Source organism: Alosa alosa, chromosome 5 (genome assembly GCF_017589495.1).
Source record: "Alosa alosa isolate M-15738 ecotype Scorff River chromosome 5, AALO_Geno_1.1, whole genome shotgun sequence".
Taxonomy (NCBI): domain Eukaryota; kingdom Metazoa; phylum Chordata; class Actinopteri; order Clupeiformes; family Clupeidae; genus Alosa; species Alosa alosa.
Genome location: NC_063193.1, coordinates 21051666 through 21071630, shown reverse-complemented (window position 1 = coordinate 21071630; position 19965 = coordinate 21051666). Strand labels below are relative to the sequence as shown.

Genomic DNA, 19965 nt, shown 5'->3' with positions numbered 1-19965 from the left:
CTTACAGGTGTACATGACCTTTCATCAGTCCAGTTGCAATGGATGAACTGTGATGAACTGCCCTACTTGTGATTGTTTAGAGATTTTAAAGGTTTTATAACAATGCTACAAATTTTTTGGCTAGTGCTACAAAATCTATTCACCTTCGCAGCGCCAGTAGACTACTTGCTGTGCGGCCCGGAACGGATGTACAGGACTGAGCGGCGGTCATATTTCATACCGCTATGCGGTACGTTCACTTTTGGCCTAAGCAAAGAATTTATTTGTGGTATTATGTAATTTTAAGAATAAACAATTCCATGATTCATCCTTGGTGTGCAATGTGCACACCAACAGGTACACACTTCAAAACAGTGTTACATGCTTAAAACTTTATTGTTCAAAATGAAAGTACTTTGTTGCAATCACTGTATTATCTATATTTCACAGCAAAGGTGTGACACGAGGGACACCTTTGGCATAGTGCACTGGCAACCCCTCTTAAAATCTAAGTACAATATATACAGTAGCTTTCTTGCCTCTGTACTGACAATTTGGTAAAGTTTTGTTTCCCTTTCCCTTAGGCTTAGTTTTACAGTTGATAACTGAGAAGGGTTGTGTACTTATCAAAGATTCTAGAACAGAGCTCTGTTCTAGAATCTTTGGTACTTATCCTCAGATGGGCACTACCCTCATATGGTGTCCCTGCCTTGCCACAAACTGCATTGATAACATCGTCAGTTGCTTTAATGAAAGTGTTTTTGTCCTTGCAGCGGTTGCTATCAGTTTCAGAGATCTTTCTTTCCGTATTAATGACATGGTTACAAGCGTTTTCCACCATGTTGCCCTTAACATGTTGCTCCTTAAAATTGGCATATCGCTCTTACGTTCAGCATAGGTATTTCCATTTAAGGCAAGCATCGCTCAAGAGGACTGGCCGACTCTCAGCAATCAACTGAAGCGTGGGACAGTCCTGTTATCTTTCATGGACAGGAGGAACACTTGAACTTTTACCTCCATATCTTAAGATGCTGCATCATGTTTGTGTGTCTGAATGTTGCTAAAAAGGAAAACATGGCAAGCGTTGTGCAAATGAAACTTCTAACAGTCAGTTGGTTGGTTCCCACGGGTCCTGAAAAGCCGTGAGAATTTATGAAAATGAGGGTGGAAATCAAGGCCTTGAAAATGTTTCAAAATAGACATAAATAGATATAGGTAATTAAAAGCATTTGAATGTCTATTTGTTCTGTTAGAGAAGACAAGATAACTACTTTGTCAGCCATCACTGAAACATAGCTCAGTTGATAAGCATTGATACATTCAAGGCTTTCTCTATTGTAAATGTTTGTCTCTGAGTTTCTGTAAAGCTATAAAGTTATTGTAAACAATTTGTAACAATTAACCTTGATCCATGTCTTAAACTCTTGGGTCTTTCAGTTTGAGGAAATTGGACCAGGAAAATACTTGAAAAGTAATTAAATATTTAGAAGGTGTGGGAACATTGGGTCAGATTAAATCTCTTTTACAGTGTACATGGTTCAAACTGATTATGATTAACGTTATAATAACAGACAAAGAGCACAACATTATTCTTTCTGAATCTGAAGGACCACTTTCATTTCTTTTTCCTGTATAGCTGAGAGGTTTCCTGAAACCTACAAATAACTACACTAACTAGTCATGTTTCTCTTTAAAACATATTTTGCCACAGCAATGAATTTATCCAACAGAATCATGTAAGATGAAGATTGGTTTAGATGATGACAATTGTCGACAATTGATAAAACAGATATCATTTCACTAAATCAGTGATTCATTACATTGGTGGGAAGTTATTACATTAACTTTTTTAACCTTCCCACCAATTTCCCACCAACTTCCTGCAAACGTAACTATTATTGGGTTATTACGTCGGTGGGTGTTACAGAGCACTAAATGGTCTACTGAATAAGCATGAAGTCGAACCTTTAGATGAAAAACACTTTTTATTAATTAAAAAATACAAAATAAACTGCTAATGAAGTTTACAGTTTTTCTCAGTCGCTTTGGTGCTATTCTCAGATCAGAATGAAAATTCTCATAACTATTAGTTCAACCTCCACAACATTTAGTCATTTGTGCACATCATAGTAGCAATTTCTCTTCCCTTTGAACAAATTGCAAATGCTTTTGAACATGTATCAGTTGCTTTGTCATGTCAGTCAAAATGAACTATACTTATGGATGCTGAATAGTCAGTCGTTCCCAATAAAACTAATAGTCTTCATTTCATTGCTTGAGTCATTACATACAAAATTGGTGAACTAGTTATCAAATTCTGTCACAATGCTGTAGAATTGCAAAGAGCATATACAGTATAACTGTGAAACGTACATATTCAGTGTCTTGTACTCACTTACTCCCCTAACTACAGCAATTTGTAACTTTACTGTAGTTTTCAAATGGCTGTACTGTACAGTGCTGTCTTGAGCATTTGCAGGTAGTGTCACCGAGTTCTGACCTTTTTTTCCATGGGAAAACACTGAGCATAAACTGTCGTAATGAAAACATGACAAAGCCATTTGACTATCTTGTTCATAAACAATGGTGTCAAGACTTCTCATTTTGATGACACTGGCAGTTTCATTGACATAAATACTTGCTTCTGAGGAATGGACTATCCATTTTGAGCAAGTGACATGCTTTTGCAGGTTATCCACTAGGTTTTGCAGTTTGCACTAATTGTTTTGAGAAATGCACTAACTGCTGTGCAAATGTTAATAGTGATGTGAGAAAAGAGAGTGCGTGTCATGGTGAAGGTGCAAAAAGCAGTCCAACAGTAGTCTAACAGTGCAACAGTGCAAGAATAAGATACTAACCTGTACTGAAAATGTCCTGCTGAAATTCAGTGGAAATGCAATTAGCTAACCTGCACTGAAATTAAGCTATATTAAAGGTCCCATATTATAGGCCTACTTCGTTTTCAACAAGACAAAATGGGTTGCACACAACATGTCCCCGAAGCTGTATGCAAAAAATCCCCTCAGATTACACATTATCAACAGCCCCATTCTTGCCAGTTTCAGTCGCTTTCAGAATAGGCTGTTTCTAAGGCCATTGCCTTAAACGCAAATGAGCTGTTGTTGGCCACGTCCCACTCCTAGCGCCTTCATGACACATCGGATCTTCAGAAATTCTGACCTCCGATAGAGGAAAAATGACTTGAACGCAAAGTCAGGTCGGACTTTTTGCTCGGACACTCATACGGAACTCTTGTCCCCCGAGTTATCCGACTTCACGTCACTATCATATTCTCCAATCCCTCCCTTGCAACAACACAAGAGGCGAATTTTAACTTTCATTACAAATAGGCAATAGCCTGGGTTTTCCCATGCTGCCTTGCGCGACACGATTTTATTCACGCTGCTAGGCAGCCTTGATTCCATGGACTTCGTTTTTACCTCAACGAAGGAACCAATCACAGAACGGAGGGGGTACAGCAAGACGATGATGACACACTGAAGCGGTTATGAGCTATGTACATACGTATTTGACAGACATTCGTAGCGCCCAATAAACAGCTCCGGGCAGTCGTAAACCACGTTTCAAAAACAAGAAAATGAACTTGTAGTTCCCAGACACCATCTCAATGATATGAGGTCTGATGTTAGCCAGGCTAAATAGGCAAGGTAATTTATCACTAAATTAACACTACAGATAGAAACACTCACCCAGACATTTTCCTTCTTGCTCAACCATAATAAGCCTAACGTGATTTATGCGTTTCCTGTGTTTGCTTTCAAAGCTGATCTCATGAACACACTTTTTTGGAGGTCGGGATTTTAAAAGTCTGGTCCTCCGAGTTTACGATTGGCATGAAGGCAGTATAAGAGTTGGGGCTAGTGTTTGTGGTGTGAATGGCCCTTAATTGTGTATAATTATTTGCTGACCTATTCTGCTACAAAACACACCTGCGTAAAGGGCCATTCACACCAAGAACAATACAAGGATACAAGGATACAAGGAAGTTTATTGTCACATGCATATAGTTACTGGAAGTAAGAAATGCAGTGAAATTATGTCTGGTGTCAGCCTATTTGTGCATTTATGGGGGGTAAGAAGTGCAGTAGAAGGGGCAGAAAGGCTAGGCAATCAAGGACATGGGTAGATAGATGGAGGAGAAATCAAAAATAATAAATAAAAAGTTCTATGGAGATGTGCAAAAGTTGGAGAAAGTCAGATATGTGTGTGTGTGTGTGTGTGTGTGTGTGTTGTTGTGTGTGAAATAAGAAAATAAATAAAAGGTCTGTAGCATAGGGAGAGGGATGTAAAAGTGCTAAAAGTCATGTAGGTGTGTGTGTGTATATGTGTGTGTGTGTGTGTGTGGGGGGTAATGAGTGCTGAGGAGTGAATGTGTGCAAAGTCAGTATAGTGTGAGTTCAGAGTTCGGATGGCCTGGGGATAAAAACTTCTCCTGAGTCTCTCAGTTCTGGCTTTGTGACTACATAGGCGTCTTCTTGATTTCAGCGGTAGGAATAATCCATTGTTAGGATGAGAAGAGTCCTTCAGAATCTTTTGGGCTCTTAGGAGTACTCTTCTGGAATAGATATCTTGTACAGCAGGGAGTTGAGTTCTTATAGTACGTTCAGCTGAGCGCACTACTCTCTGCAGAGTACTACAATCTCTAACTGTGGAGTTCCCATACCAGGTGATAATGCTACCAGTTAGAACACTCTCAACCACTGAAGTGTAGAAGGCCTTCATGATGGATGTAGAAACTTTGAATGTAATCCACTACCATTTCCTTGGTTTTAGTCATATTCAGTGTCAAGCTGTTAGATTGACACCACTGTGCCACCTCATCAACCTGATCCAAGTAGAGCTGTTCATTGTTGTTACTAATCAGGCCCAAGATCACTGTGTCATCTGCAAACTTGATGATGGAGGCATGACTACTGTTGGCTTTGCAGTCATGTGTGTAGATGTTGTACAGCAGTGGACTCAAAACACAGCCTTGGGGAGCACCAGTGCTGATGGTTAATGAGTCAGATGTCAAACCCCCCACTCTAACCACTTGTGAACGGTTGGTGAGGAAGTCAAATATTCCTTAAGTCAAATATATAACTATAACAATAACTATAAAAAAAATATTGTTCTTGTTAAAAATGACATGAAGAACGATATTGTTGGGGATCACTTTCAGAGCGATTTTGAGAACGATAAAAAGCTACCAGCCAATCAGAACCCATCACATTTTAGCCATCACATTCATTAAAACAAGGAGAGACTGCTTATCGTTGGTCAGTGTGGATGCTTTTATCATTGTGGTTATAGTTAGCTATCGTTCTTGGTGTGAACGGCCCTCTAGAAACCACTGTCGAGTTTACTTCGACAAGATGCGTACTGAATAAAAAAGCCGATTTAGTCAAATATGGTGTCATATTTCGTTCGACATCCACTCCACTAGGTGGCAGACATGTCATACGTCATCCCCGAGTCCGAAAAAGGTCATGGTTTAAACCAAACTTTTAAGCTACAGCGCATTGAATCAGTGCGTGCAATACCGGAGCTAGTGTGCGTGTGAGCCACTTAGTCAGAGCGATATTGTCAACGTTAGCGAGTATTTGCATTAGATTATCGTCTAATGGCATCAAAAAAGTTTACCTGAAATGAAGTGTTGGGTCTTCTATTCAAGGACCCTGATTCTGAAGGGGAATATCTGCCTTCAGGAAATGGCGGTGATTCGTTTAGTGAGGCTTCAGATGCGTCCCTGCCTTCAATGATGCAGCTGGACAAAGTGAGAGTTTACTCCATAGTTTAGCTTACACCAAGCACAAACGTTGAATCGTTTGCCCAATGTCACTGGTGGGAATAATGTTTCACGGGTTCGGTGTTCATCGGGGAAGTTAGCAGGGTGTTAGTGGTGTGGCGAACAAGGCTGGAGGTAGCCTAATAGCGCCAGCTTCTGTCTTTGCCTCTCCACAATCCGGCTGGCGACAGTAACGTGGTGGAGCCTTTGTCTAATGCGACTGGGTATGTTAGACGAGGTCAGAAGTGCTCATAGGAGAGTTAGGGGAAACGTAGTGGCAGTGTGGGAAGTCGCAATGAGAATGACAGTAGGCCTAGTCCGGCCTGCGCAAATTCTCTCCCACTTTCGGCCCAGGCAGATCTGGCCATGCTGCTCGCATGGTGGAGGTGGTGACACGCCCTCTCCCTCTCCCACACACACACACACACATTAGGTCATGCATAGTCTATCACAAGATGATGGGAATGCGGCCCTGTATGGATAGGGATAGGGAGTCATTATCTCTACAGCAAAAGGCCTGCTACATAAAAAAAAAATGTCAGCCATTTATTAGTAATGATTTACACTGTTGATTTGCTATCTATTTCCCTGATCATTTAGGGCATACACTATGTGTTCCTTTTTGTGTGTTCATGTCCTTGTGATGTGTGTGTCTTTGTCAGCTAAGAAAAAAAACATCAACAAAAACAAAAAAAAAAAAAAAATACTAACATTGTCTCTTGTCTTGTCTCGTCATCTCACTCCTGATCTGTGCCTTGCCGTGGCAAATGAGCTTTGAACTAAACAGGTCTTGTCTACTTGTGTTTGTGTGTCATCTGAATAATCTATATGTGCCCCATACATGGAATCAGAGTGCCTACTGTATGTAGTAAATGGAAAATCTCTACAGCAAAAGGCCAGTCTACCGCTACATGCATTTGGTTTGTTTCGCCATTTATTAGTAATGATTTACACAGTTTGTTCACTACTTACTATTTACCTGAGCATTCGGTATTGTGCAATATAGCATACAGAAGGTGAGGGACATTTTGGGGAAAAGAAGTGGTGCATTTTATCATTCAAACATGGACTTTTCATGAAAATTCTATAATCCAAGATGGCCGCCACCATATGACGTCATAATATGCAAATTAGATATACACATTTAATCTCTACATAAACTTTGGGGTCATCCTTAATATTTCTCTAATTTACAGAAAGTCTCTATCTCTTATCACTTTTAAGATATAGCCTTTTGAAATGAAGATGTCAAAATTGATCGTTTCGGAAAAAAAACCTCTGGCCCTAAAGGGTTAACTCCTGTGCCTCCCCTTTGTTATACAAGTACAAGTACAAGTACAAGTACAAGTACAAGGAAGTTTATTGTCACATGCATATAGTTACTGGAAGTAAGAAATGCAGTGAAATTATGTCTGGTGTCAGCCTATTTGTGCATTAATGGGGGGTGCAGTAGAAGAGGGGTTTAGTAGATTAAGTGGCAAGGGCTGCATAAAAAAAGGTGGGAGGATTGGGATTGGGTGGGGGGCACCAACAAGGAGCACCCAAGAGCAACAGGGGCAAGGAAAACTCCCCTTACCAAGGAAGAAACCTTGGGCAGATCCACGGCTCAAGGGGCTAACCCAACTGCCAGGGTCTTGGTGTGTGTGTTGGGGGATGACAGGGGAGATGGGATAGTGTGCTGTGTATGTGGGGAGAGGGCAGTGTGCAATATGTGTGGAGAAGCTTCCTCATGAGACAATGTGCTGTGTGTATTGGGGGCAGTGTGCTGTAAGTATGTTGGGGATGTGTGTTGGAGAAGCTTCCTGATGAAATAATGTGCTGTGTATGTATGGGGCAGGGACTTACTATTGCAAGCAGAGTACTGTATGTAATGTATGTGAGTGATGACAGTGAAGATGTGTGTGTGGGCGGGAGGGGAGTGGAGCAGTGACTGTGTGTGTGTGTGTAGTGTGTAGGTGGGTAGGTGGGGGCAGTGTGCTGTAAGTATGTAGAGGATATAATAGCATTATATAATAGCATAATAGTTTGTTCAGACTATGGGGAATAATGATAAGGCAAACGCAAACCCACATCAATCAAGAACCTCTAGAGCAGTGTTTCTCAAACTTTTTCAGACCAAGGACCACTTAACCAGTAAAAAAAACCTCACGGACCACCTAGCTAATAGACACAATAGGCCTACTCACTGAACCACCTTGCTTATTGTCTTTGCACTTTGCTTATTGTGTCAGAGGATTCATATGATTTAAATGGGCATATCTTACATAGGCAGTGTTGCAGAACTGTTTACATACAAGTTGGTTCAATATTGCAAACAACTCATCTATACTATTTTTTACCACGTCTGCTCGCGGACCACTTGGGATATCTTGCGGACCACCAGTGGTCCCCGGACCACACTTTGAGAAACACTGCTCTAGAGCGTTGGGATTGTGAATCTGACTGTCCAGATCCCAGCAGAATTTCAGAACAGTGATTTCATCTGACAGCCTGAAGACAACATAACTCTCTAACAGTGGATTAAGGGCAAGCAGCCATATCAGGCATGTGGGGTCACCCTGCAGAGCAGGGCAGACCTCCTGAGTCCAGGGATGGATTACTGCATGGGCCTACCGGCCCCAGGGGCCCAAGGGGTCAGGGGGCCCTGAAGCCCAAGCCATTGCATGGAATCATTGCCTCAATATCAACAAATCAGGATATAGACTATAAATCTGATTGAATTTAGTATTGGCCATCCCCAAAATGCACCAGAATACAGGAAATCACATCAAACAAATTAAAAATGTTCTGGGGGAGGACCCCCAAACCCCCCCTCCTACATATGCGACAATTAGTGGGGGGCATTAATACATCTGGGCCCAGGGGCCTGAAAGTTCATAATCCGCCCATGCCTGAGCCACAATCAACAAGTGTACGCAGATCGCTGGCCTCACTGATGCAAGTGTGCCATGGGTTTCCCCACAAAGGTGGCTTTGACCAACCATGCGTAAATGTGCACTGATAAAAGCCCATTTATCTGTAAACTAAGTAAGAGGGGCTTAAGGTGCCCCTGAGACCCACCTCACTCGCCAGTGTTCTCAAGCCTTACAAATGCAAAGTGTGTGGCCTCTGCTTAGCCTGGATTCTCACATCACCATTCACACACACAGAGGAGGGAGCCTCACACATGCACTGAATGAGGCAAGTGTGATAACCTTATTTTCAGATTTCCACCTGAAATATTTTCCCAGTGATTCTAAATTGCTTTTGCTTTGCTTTGCTTTCTTTAGGTATAAGAGTCCGTTGCATTGACCACCTGCAAGTCTGCATGTGCATATCCATGAGATGAGCCTTCCCTCTACTTGCCAGGACTGTGGTAAAAGAAAGTTAAGTCACATGAGCATTCGCACAGGGTCTTTACAGTTTAGGTGCAACGTGTGGAGAAAATGCTTTTGCCAGCCTGACAAACTGAAGTTGCATGCCAGGATCCACACAAAGAACGCACCTACACCTGCAAGCACTGCTCCAAGAAGTTTGTGTGCCTGTCCTATCTTCAGAGCCACCAGCACACCCACACAGCACAGGAAGGTTCTGAAACTGAAAGGGCCTGGAAACTCACTAGCTAAGCCGCACCACACTGCACCCTCATGAGTGTGAGCTGTGTGGTAAGACGTTCCACAGACGAGCCGGACACGTCCACCAGATGCATGCTACGGATCCACCAGCAGCATTCTACAGATCCACATGCGGATGCACACCAGAGAAGGGTTGTGCGCAATTGAAGATTACAATTCAGGATGCTTGCAGGTTTGTTTCAAGAATCTAACTTTTTTAACGTTTTGAAAAGTAAGAAGTCAAAACTAGAAGCTGATAATAATCAACTGAGAATTTTATTTATTATTTAGGTTGGAAAACAAACATACAGTCATACATGCTGTTGCTTCATGTTCACAACTGAAAATGAAACAAATAGGCTAGTCTGACATTCACATTAAAGGAAAACATCCTGATATTCTTTTGAGGACCCTAAGAACCACACTCACACAGTGACAGGTATAATATGTCCTGTTAAGACAGAAGGCATTTGATTATCATTTAAGCCAGTGTAATTAATTACTTACTATAACAAATGAACTTGACAGCTACACAACCAATTGACCTCTTTTGATGTCTTGACTTTTAACTTCTTCTGTTTGAGTGGGACAACAATTTATGAAGTGGTCCCAGCAAGCAGCTGATTCAGAAATTTCAAGGAGGGTGGTGAGTTGCTCTTATTTGGTCTAAACTCTGCCACTTGTGGTTGGGGAAGGTTGTCTTTCAAAGGGCTGACGTAGGAGCGAAGTGGTCCATTGACCTCCACTCCAGCTGACGGGTCTATGTGATGTGGCACACTGGTAATGGGTGGGAAAAGGCTGCCAGGCCCCAGATTGTTCCTTTGAGAGTTGATAGAGGTCATGGCAAGAGGCAGGAGACCTTTTTTATCTGGCTGAGTTTGGGAAGCCAAGGCAGGTCCTGGTTTAGCTTCGGCATTTGCTTTTGGATCTTTCTGTTTCTTCCCTGCTCCTGATGGCTTTTGTTGGGATTCACCTGCCGTAGAGTTTTGGCTCCTCCTCCTAGCTTGCTGACTTGGAACTGGTGTCCGCCGCTGCAAAGCAAACATCAGGAGACAAACAGTGCTGTTTAATTACTTTAAATAATTGACATGTGAACACAGCACACTGTGGATAGACAAGTTTGGAGTCACTGGGTATGGAGTCGTACCTGTTGAGGAGGAGCAGGTTTGCGCTGCGTCACAGACACACAGCCCTGGGCCCATGAGTCCGTGAGCAAAGGCGGGGGCTCCGAGTCCTCTTTCCAGGTGCTGTCCGACTGCTCACCCGCATCCTGAACCAAGAACCGCCACTCCAGTATCTCTAACAATGTGTCCCTGGCACGGGACACGGTGAATGGAATCAGCTAAACACCACATTAAGGAAAAACATAAACACACATTTCAATTGATTGCATCAGTTGATTAACAGTTTTAAAACAAAGTGTGAGCAAAAAAAATCTTCACTTTAAAACAACTACCTGTTGCTTCAGGTAAACTTCCTTGCACTTTTCCATGACATGAGTCATGAAGTCGTCCAGGATATCTCTCACAACCTCCTCCCCCTCCTCCTGTGCGATCATGGTCATCCAGAAGGACTGCGTGAGGCGACCTGGGACGATGTCCACAACATCCTGGCTGTGGGCTGCTGGAGGAGGTGCAGGGGTGGCAGGACCACGCCCCTTGTCAGCACGACTCTTGGATGCAGCTCGAGACATTGTTGCTGAAAGAGGGGGACACCTGTCTATTTAGAGGGAAGAAAAAAGCAGCCACTAAACTAATGTAGCCTACTTTTAAATGCATTTCGATCATAATAAGCTTAGGCTACTTCTTTACATCCCTATAGTCTGATTTTCTTAAACAGGTTTTTTTTTGTTCATTTTAAGCTACCAATTTTGACCAAAAATGTTAGAGTGATGTGCATCTGATTGCTTCATCGAGAAGAATTAGTTAAAGCAACTTGGTATTTCTGTAGGCTACTCTAGACTGTGTAGGCTACTCTAGACTGTCCACATTTAGAAAAACTACTGTTATCACAGTATCAGTAGCAGCTAGCATCTAGGCTATTAAGATAGGCTACGAAACAACCCCAAGGTAGGGCCTACTCCCTGTTGATGACAACTGTAAGCAGCTAGTGTACTTTACCTTATATTAAATGCGGAATCTGATGTTGATGGGTTGCGCAACCGCTGATAGATTTACACTACAAGCCTTCTCACACATTTAGATCTCATGGCTAACACACTAGCCCGACACTTCTTTCCTCCTGCAAAGACGAGGAATTCCATGGTTCCTAGGCACTGGTTGCTAAGCACCAGAACGCCAGTGGGGTTCAGTAAACAGAACAGACGTCACATCCCTCTGCTCCGCTCCCACCACTGACTGACTGCAGCCCCAGCCTCCTTTCTCCCAGAGCCAGAGGATTGGTAACTATGGCTGCGAAGGACGCTAGTTGACAAATATTGGTCTACTCGAACGAGCTCAGGTACGTTTATCAGCTATTTTATCGGTGTGACTAACCTATTTTCACATCTAGATAGGAAGCAAGCTAAGATATAAGTTTGATTTTGTAGACACTACTAGTTACGTTAGCTATGCTATTGCTACATGGGTCAAGCAAGCAAGCAAGCAAGACGACCAATGTTAACTTGTCAGTAGGGCAGCCTGTTGCTTGAATGATAACATAGTTAAAGGTAACGTTCACATGAAGTGCACAAAAAAACAAAGTGCGTTTTTTCCCCGAACTATTCTGGGTTCTGTGGCAAGATGATGATGTTCTGGTTGGTAATGATAAGTTAACGTTATAACAACCCAGTCATGAAAGCTAACTCGGCAATGTTAGCCGATAAGTATTAAGGCTGTAGGCTAACTAGCTTGAATAGATTAACGTTTGTGGCCAACCTGTAAATAGCCCTAAAACTAAAGCCAGTCCCTTACCCAGAGTTCGATAACATCACAGGCAATTAAATCCGATTTGTCTTGCTGGTCTGTAAACACCTTTGACTAGATCTCTAACAAACTGGAATGGTCTTTCTATTTTACAATTACAGATTTCGACGTGGCTGAATTCAAAATGGGTTACTCTTCTTCGCACTGAAATTAACGACAGAGAGCATCAGTATGTATCACAAAGAAAAGAGCATTCAGATCAAGAGCAGCGCCTCTGCGCTGTACAACAACCTGAGCGTGCTGCGAATCGCACCCCGCTCTCTCACTTACTTCGCTGTGGTGCACGCCAACGTGGTGAATATGGTCAGCGCCTCCTGGGATGGCCTCAACTACTCGCACCGTCAGCTACAGTCCAAAGAGGGCTCCGTCGCCACCAGTTCCTCCCTCATCATGCAGGCAAGATGTTCCAACCTGATAGCTATGTGTGGAGCAGGGACAGGACTGTCCACTTGTTTTGATGATGATAGTAATATCACTGTGACTTGTAAGTGTATCATGTATTTGTTTCCATCAGGCTGCATGGTGTGTGCTTCCCTCCCGTGAACTCCTTGTGCTCACCTCCCAACGAGGGATACAGGTGAGATGTGTTGGGTTGGTTATGTTTTATGACTGAGCACCATCTGTCCTCTGAGTTGATTGACTGAACCCCTCATTCTTTTAAACCACCTAGATGTATGAGTCAGACGGGTCAATAATGGTGTATTGGCACGCGCTGGACTCTCCTGAAACACCCACAGGTAAGCTACACACAACCCCTGCACCTGTACAGTTCTGTGGACAGCTATGCTGACATTTCCTTGCGTGTGCGCTGATCTGAGAAGTATTAATGGCTTTTGTTTCTGTCGTAGCCCAGGCAGTGTTTACGCGGGGCATTGCGGCAGTCAGGGAAAAGTACATATGTGTCGGTGAGTTACCTTTTCCAGCAAGACACCCTTGGAAATTAATGGTCTCTTAAAAAAAAAAAAAAGGAAGAAGCACAATAAACAATGATATTCATATTCACTGTTTTTTGCCTTTCTTGCCACCTCACAGGCATTTCGTCTGGGTCTGTATTGGTGTTTGATGTTCCCAGCAAAGGCAGCAACATCACCCTGTCTGAAGTTCTTGAAGAGCACAAGGAGTCCATCACAGACATGGCATCTGAATGCTCCGGCAGCCTGGTGTGTTGCATTTCATTAGCCTGTTGTTAGCCTTGTGTTGGCTATAGTATATCATGTTACAACGATTGAAAAGTGTCAGTGTCCCTGGCCCTCTCGTGGCCCTAACCTCTTATCTGTCGTCAATCACAGGAGTGCATAGCTGATTTGGTTAGCGCTGATGATTCAGGGCTTCTCTGTGTGTGGAAGTCAGGAGAGGATTTCCAGCTGCTCAACAAGATTCCAGGTTTTGAGTAAGTGAGAAACCCTTTTGTTGTCAGCATCAACAAAAATGTATTTTTGCACTTTGCTGTTTCTGCTCTGTCATATAACACGTCATATAATCTCTCATAATCCTGCCTTTATAATGTCTGTCATTATTGACTGGTGAGAGAAATCCCGCATGTCTTCTGCAGTATGAGCTGCTCCTCTGTGAAGCTGTGGAAAGGCACGGTGGTGGCGGGGTACGGCACGGGACAGATCCGTCTCTACGAGGCCGTCACAGGGATCCTCCACGCAGAGATCAACGCACACGCTCGCTGGATCTACTCACTGGACATCGCCCCTTTCACCGGACTGGTGAGGGAGACCGTTTGACCGAACCAAAGTTGCAGTTTCGGTTTATCTGTGTGCCACGCGTGTTTTAGGCTAAAACATTTTGTCATTTACTGCAAACATCACCTAACCATCTGCTAGCTGTCTGTGTCCTGAAAAACGCGATCTCTGTGGACAGCCCAGGCTCCAAAAACGGCAACAAAATCAACCTGGGTAAACCTAGCCCATAAAAACCTAACAAACTGTTCCAGCAAATCACATACGAGATGCGCGTTTAGGAGAGTTTCAATTGCACGGGTGCAGCACGGGAGGGAGGGGGAGGAAGTAGCGAGCTAGCTCTCTGTTTTGTTTGAAAGTCAAACAGAGACTTATCTAAGATTCTCTATCTAATATGTTTTCCTCTTTTACACTGTATTTGTTTGTTTTTGATCACAAATTGCTATCTGTTATTTTGTTCTTTTGTTCCTGTTTGTTATTAAGACCACATATTTGCCCATATGTGATTAAGCCGCTTGATTATGGACATTTACAGGGATGAGGTGAAGCCATCTGATGTGAACATTCTCTTGCTGTTCTTTCAGAGCTGTTTTTAATCTGACTTTTTGCTCCTCTGTGTGTGTTCAAAGCTACTGTCTGCAGCTGAGGACTCTCTCGTGAGAGTTTGGCACCTGACCATGACTCCGGAGACCAACAATGTAGAGGTGAGCCAAGTCCAGCACCTTTTATCATATTCCAGTTTATGCTGTAGCTGTGTAGCAGATGGGTTTTGATGTATGTGTTTTTTGTCTTCTGGCAGTGTTAGGAGAGGTTTAATTTGGGTCAGTTTTCTTTTTTACTGTTTACAGAATTGGGAAATACTGTCCGTGACTATCCGGTATTTTATAATTGTACTGACAATAGGGAATGGGATCACCTCTCCCATTCATTTAAATGACCAATGTTATGCCAGCTACTTTAGCTCAGGCATTGATTTCTTACATCTTCATACATTATAATGCAGTTCTCAGTCACCTGACTTTCTAACACCCATGATGGCTCATGACCTATGAGCAGAGTAACTAAAACACTACACTGATTGGCTCAGACACATGATTGACACCACCCTGTGGGAATCAAACTTGCTGCAGCAAATAAACTTTTCTAACGACTGGTCTTAAGCAGCCACCCACCACCCGTCTTTGCTTCCATGATTGTGATTGATAGTCGGAACTATCCAACTAGACACCAAAGAGCTGAATCACAGTTCTGCCAGAGATATTTTATCTTAGCATGGGCTTGACACAGCAATATACATATTGCCCTTATTTTCAGTGTATTGCCCCCAAATGTTTCAATATATATGTTTATAACCATACAACTGTTTGTACTCTTCACACTACAACACTGTGTTTCTCCTGTGAAGGGTGCAGTCGGTCAGCCAGTCTTATTCTGTCCCTGCTTCCCTCCCACAGATCGAGCACTTGTACAACGAGTGTGTGACTGACACCCAGATCTGTGGGGCTAAGTTCTGTGACGGGGACGGCTACGCCTTCGCTGTCACGGGCTACGACCTCACCGAGATCATCCGCTACACACAGGGCTAGCGAGGGCACATGGGCAGACATGTTTCTGTATCAAAGAAAACACACACACTTACGCACACACACACACACACACACACACACACACACACACACACACACACGCCAGAGCAAGCATCATACACAGGTATCTGTCAGTTGAGAAAGCCACAGGGTTGATCAGTTAGCACTGAGCAGCACTTGCCTTATTTGGCATCCATGGTTCAATGTCTCAGTTTGAAAGCAATTCATCATTATTTTCTACAAGAATTCTGAAGATGTTTCAAATGGTTTGAAACACTGGACTTGTGGCATCCTGACAATCAGACATTTCATCTCACACACTAGTGACACTTGCAGTTGAAGATGTTGGAATAAGGCATATCTAGAAACATTGCTCTCAACTCTCAAATAAACTACATGTTTCATGAGTTGTTATGGATATTGCTACTTTTAATGCAGTACCATGAAAGAAGAGATGCTTTTTGGCCTAAACTGTCTGATGTTTGAAGGCTTCTGATTGGTGGAGGAACACCTCCAGTTTGCTGCTGACTGCTCTTGTTTCCCGGTGTGAACCCTCACCTGACTGATGTTGTTAGGAAGGCCATGTATTATAGGTCAGAGGTCAAGTTTGTGTCCCTTGTGGTGTGCACAGCTAGTTGTGAGGCAAGGCCATTGTCTGTAGGAAATGGGAAAGGTCAGTAAAGAATGTCCACTTCTTGTAATACATGTGAAAGGTCAGAGGATTTAGAGTGTGACGTAAATGCACAGAACAGAACATTCAGCAGTGTGCATATTCAACCTCCAGGTCCCAACATGGCTCGGGTTGCCGTTGGAAAGAGGAATATTTATTAGGTGTTACACAAGCCCCTGTTATTTATCTGAATTTCATTGTAAAGGAAAGAAGTACTCAGAGGAGTTGTGTGTACACAGAGGAGTATGAGATACTTAAGACCAAATGTTATGTGGAACATGTTATGGATGTATGTGTTGAGTACTATGACTTTTGCATTCCAGAATTGAGTGTTTCTTTAGTTTTCATAGACCATTGATGTTACATTATAATGAATGTGGTTGCATTAATGTGAATAAATGTTATTGTATATCAAGGCTGTGGTTTTTCTAATAAGCTATTCAGACCTTTTTTCTAATATGCTATTCAGACAGTTTTTCTAGATTGCTAAGATGCACATAATGATACTGGGATCCACTTGATCTTGCTCACCTTCTTAGCACAGCAGTCACTTACAAATGTTTTAATGCTTTTTCATCGGTTTCACATGTTTTTTACTCACTTTTTCCAAACATTTAACATAGCTCTCATAGACTCCAAACCCTATTGGATTAACTGGGCTGAACAAATGGAAAACTACCCACAGCTAAAATATATTACTTTCAAAATTATGAACTTGTGTGACACTCCCTTGCACAATTCTTCATTATCAATCATTCAATCTTCCGCTGGATACCACCTCTGTTATTTGTTGCTATTTGCAAGCATGGATCAAGAGGCCAGAGGCACATGTATAGAACTTATACAGTATTCAGTTCAGTGTATGAATTTGTCTTTTCTAGGTGCTTTCTGCAGGTTTTACATGTCTGACAGTTACATCTCTGGAGGAATGAATACACTTTATGCTATGGTATGCTTGTCTGTAGACATACCTATACCATCAAGAAATGGCACAAACAGCAAAAATTAAGGTGGATTCTCCTCATATTGTATTTTGTTCTCCGTTGTGTAATGATTGAATGAAAGCACATACTTTGTATTTGTTCTATGTTTTAAAAGTCAAGTCAAGTCAAGTTTATTTCTAAAGCACATTTCATACACAAAGGTCATTCAATGTGCTTTACATGAACAAAACCAAACAATAATAACAAATAAAAGCATAGAAGCAATAAAGACTAGTTCAAAAGGTAAAGAACATAATAAAAATAAAACATAAAACACACAAGGTAAAATCATTTAAAAATAAAGAACAATTAGTAAGCAATAAAAAAAGTTTTGTCATGTAAGAGCTTTTTGCAAACAAAATGTACCACTTTGGCTTAAGTGCTTCTGTTTAGGCCTGTGTGTTAATTGTTTTGTAAGCATGATGTCAGAGTTAACAGAAGTAATTTAGAAAAAACTACCGGTATTAAAACCCCCACCCCCAAAAGCACTGTTATGGTAAAACCCTTGGTTGCTCAATGGGCTGGCGAAGTATCTTGCAGTTGAAACAGACGCCACTAGGGGGAGATCTTCATTAGGCCAATCCATTAACAACTTGTCAGCATATCCTGTTGTCCTGTCAGTATTTTATGGCCGTCAAAATGTTTTAATGACATCAACAAGTGAAACACTGTGTCATGGGTTAATACGAGTAATCTGGGTCACTGATTTGTGTGGGTCAGAAGGACTGCTTAACATGCGGATGTTCCATTTGGCGGTTCCGAGGTCAGCGCAATCTTGCAAGGTTATCTTAAGCAGGAGATGACAGTAAACACGCTGGTGCAGTCATGTGCTGTCAGGCAGTCTGCTCTGTGCCAGGCCGCCAGGCCAACATCGCCACCTCAGCATGCGGTTCAGCACTTTAAGCCCTAAAACCTCACCTCTGTTTAGCCTTATAGACTGATTTCAATCTCTCTCTCTCTCTCTATATATATATATCTCACACACACTATCTCTCTCCCTGTGTGTGGATGAATGTATCTGAATGTCTTGTCTGTAGGTCTGTGTGTGTGAGTGTGTGTGTCTGTCTGAGTTTGTGTGTGAGTGTGTTGGCATGCATGTCCGTGTGGAGTTTTTGCGCCTGCTGGTGGAGGGGTTAAGGGTGCAAACGTCAATGATCTGTCCTATCTGTCCACTGGCTGGGCTGGCTAGAGCTGTAATGGGGTTATGTAACACTGCCCGGTCCGGGGGGGAGAGAGAGAGAACGAGGGAGAGAGAGAACGAGGGAGAGAGAGAGGGTTTTAAGGTCACTGTGCTTCCAGGCAGCTGAGGTAACTAACACCATCATGCAAATTCAATAGTGATCTCTGTTTCGATAGGCCTCTCGGCCTGTCTACCTCGGTTAAATACCCACCATTTGTGCCACTGGGCAAATGCCATTATGTGTCACCTCAAGTTATTTATTTTTTGCATATGGAAGTCATAAAAAAAAGACAAGGTACATGTGTGTGTCATGTGTTGTGACGGTCCATAGTTACAGTTTTATCTTTTGTGCCTTTAGCCTTTGATCCTATGGGGGGTTCAATACATGTCTGTTACAGCCAACAGACACACTTCCTGGATCAGCTCCTGAGTCCCAATTTTGCTTATCTACATGGAAGAACTTCTTTTGAACCTTTTAAGAATCCTTTGATAAAGGTCAAAAACTGCATTGATTAGTTCACTGAGGACCCATTTTTGGGCAATGAGGATTCGTTTGATGAGTAAGCTTAGATAATCCAGGAAAAAACATCTCCTTTGGATACGTAGTAAGCAGTTTACATTTTCAGCAGTAATAAATACATAATTGTACAGGTACACAGTGATTTAATAGTTATTGGAAGAAAAAATCTGTCAGGATAGGTCAAGGCCAAGATATGAACGTATCTAAGAGGTAAGATTTGAAGAGGGAGGAATGCTCAGATCAAATGAATATGTGAGGGACCATGACAGGGCAGAGAAAATATGGAACACAGGAACAGCAATGGGCAAGAGAAAGATGACGAGGCATTTTACAGAGGAAGAAGAGAAAAGCTGTTAGTGGAGTCTTCACCAAGTTTTCCTGTGTGCCTGAAAAACACAGCCCATTCTTCAGGTTGAGGTCAACACCACTGGGATTGTGAGAAGCTAAAGTAGAATGAAATGTCTTAAGTTGTGTGCAGGAGCATCTCAAAGGATTTGTTCTTTTACAATAGCACAAGTACTGGTAGATTTAAGCATTGTTCAATATTAAAAAACACTTTGTTCAAACACAGCTGGTGGTGCAGGCTCAAGGCAAGCATGACTGCTGAGGTTGGCTGTAATGAGACAGAAACATAGTGACTGTGGAAGAAGATGATCTGACTCCTGCCAAGGTTTTTGTTTAAAGCATTTCAGGCAGGCTCCTTAGCGGGGGGATAGACAGTCTAATACCTACCCTGTCTGCCACTGTACCGATAGGCCACAAAGGTATGAGGCAAGCAGCTCTCCCGTGTAGCACATAGCCTGTCCAGGGTTAACCTATAGGGTTAGTGTGGGTAAATTGTGTGGGTGCTCTATTGGATATCTGTCCTAAGACCCTCCTAAGCATATGTTTATGTCTATACCAAATTAATTTCTGGGGACTTCTCATAGCCTGTCTGTCCCAAGAGAGAGAGTGAGAGAAAGAAAGAGAGAGAACTTGGAATGCAGTGAGGGATAGATGACGGGAAGGTGCCATTGTCACATGACACTCTGCCGATGATTCATTTGGTTTATTT

The 19965-nt window shown here is 42.5% G+C and overlaps 2 protein-coding genes across 3 annotated transcripts; one reads left to right on the top strand and one right to left on the bottom strand.

Annotated features, from left to right (window-relative positions):
• Window positions 1-9617: 9617 nt before the first annotated feature.
• LOC125295239 (uncharacterized protein C2orf81 homolog) lies at window positions 9618-11619 on the bottom strand. Of its 2 annotated transcripts, none has more exons than XM_048244499.1 (4): window positions 11481-11619; window positions 10817-11058; window positions 10508-10702; window positions 9618-10391 (listed from the first exon to the last, which is right to left on the bottom strand). In XM_048244499.1, exons 2-4 carry the CDS (start codon window positions 11051-11053, stop codon window positions 9957-9959), a joined length of 867 nt encoding a protein of 288 aa, XP_048100456.1. In that variant the 5' UTR covers window positions 11054-11058; window positions 11481-11619; the 3' UTR covers window positions 9618-9956. The 2 variants fall into 2 exon arrangements, with proteins under 2 accessions (XP_048100456.1, XP_048100455.1); XM_048244498.1 differs by having other exon boundaries at window positions 10817-11079; window positions 11481-11611.
• A 73-nt stretch (window positions 11620-11692) lies between these two features.
• wdr54 (WD repeat domain 54) lies at window positions 11693-15673 on the top strand. Its single transcript, XM_048244497.1, has 10 exons — window positions 11693-11820; window positions 12386-12680; window positions 12799-12861; window positions 12955-13021; window positions 13133-13189; window positions 13317-13444; window positions 13574-13674; window positions 13837-13999; window positions 14602-14676; window positions 15427-15673. The coding sequence occupies exons 2-10, from the start codon at window positions 12456-12458 to the stop codon at window positions 15556-15558; spliced, it is 1011 nt and encodes a 336-aa protein (XP_048100454.1). The 5' UTR covers window positions 11693-11820; window positions 12386-12455; the 3' UTR covers window positions 15559-15673.
• The last annotated feature ends 4292 nt before the right edge of the window (window positions 15674-19965 follow it).

Bases quoted from the DNA above. Each gene is read 5' to 3' on its own strand.
- LOC125295239 (XM_048244499.1), bottom strand. From the start codon at position 11,053: ATGTCTCGAGCTGCATCCAAGAGTCGTGCTGACAAGGGGCGTGGTCCT. The intron at 10,703-10,816 runs GTAGTTGTTTTA...TGTGGTGTTTAG, and splicing joins AAGTTTACCTGAAGCAACAG to CTGATTCCATTCACCGTGTC. The intron at 10,392-10,507 runs GTACGACTCCAT...TTTGCTTTGCAG, and splicing joins AACCTGCTCCTCCTCAACAG to CGGCGGACACCAGTTCCAAG.
- wdr54 (XM_048244497.1), top strand. From the start codon at position 12,456: ATGTATCACAAAGAAAAGAGCATTCAGATCAAGAGCAGCGCCTCTGCG. The intron at 13,190-13,316 runs GTGAGTTACCTT...GCCACCTCACAG, and splicing joins GGAAAAGTACATATGTGTCG to GCATTTCGTCTGGGTCTGTA. The intron at 14,000-14,601 runs GTGAGGGAGACC...GTGTGTTCAAAG, and splicing joins TCGCCCCTTTCACCGGACTG to CTACTGTCTGCAGCTGAGGA.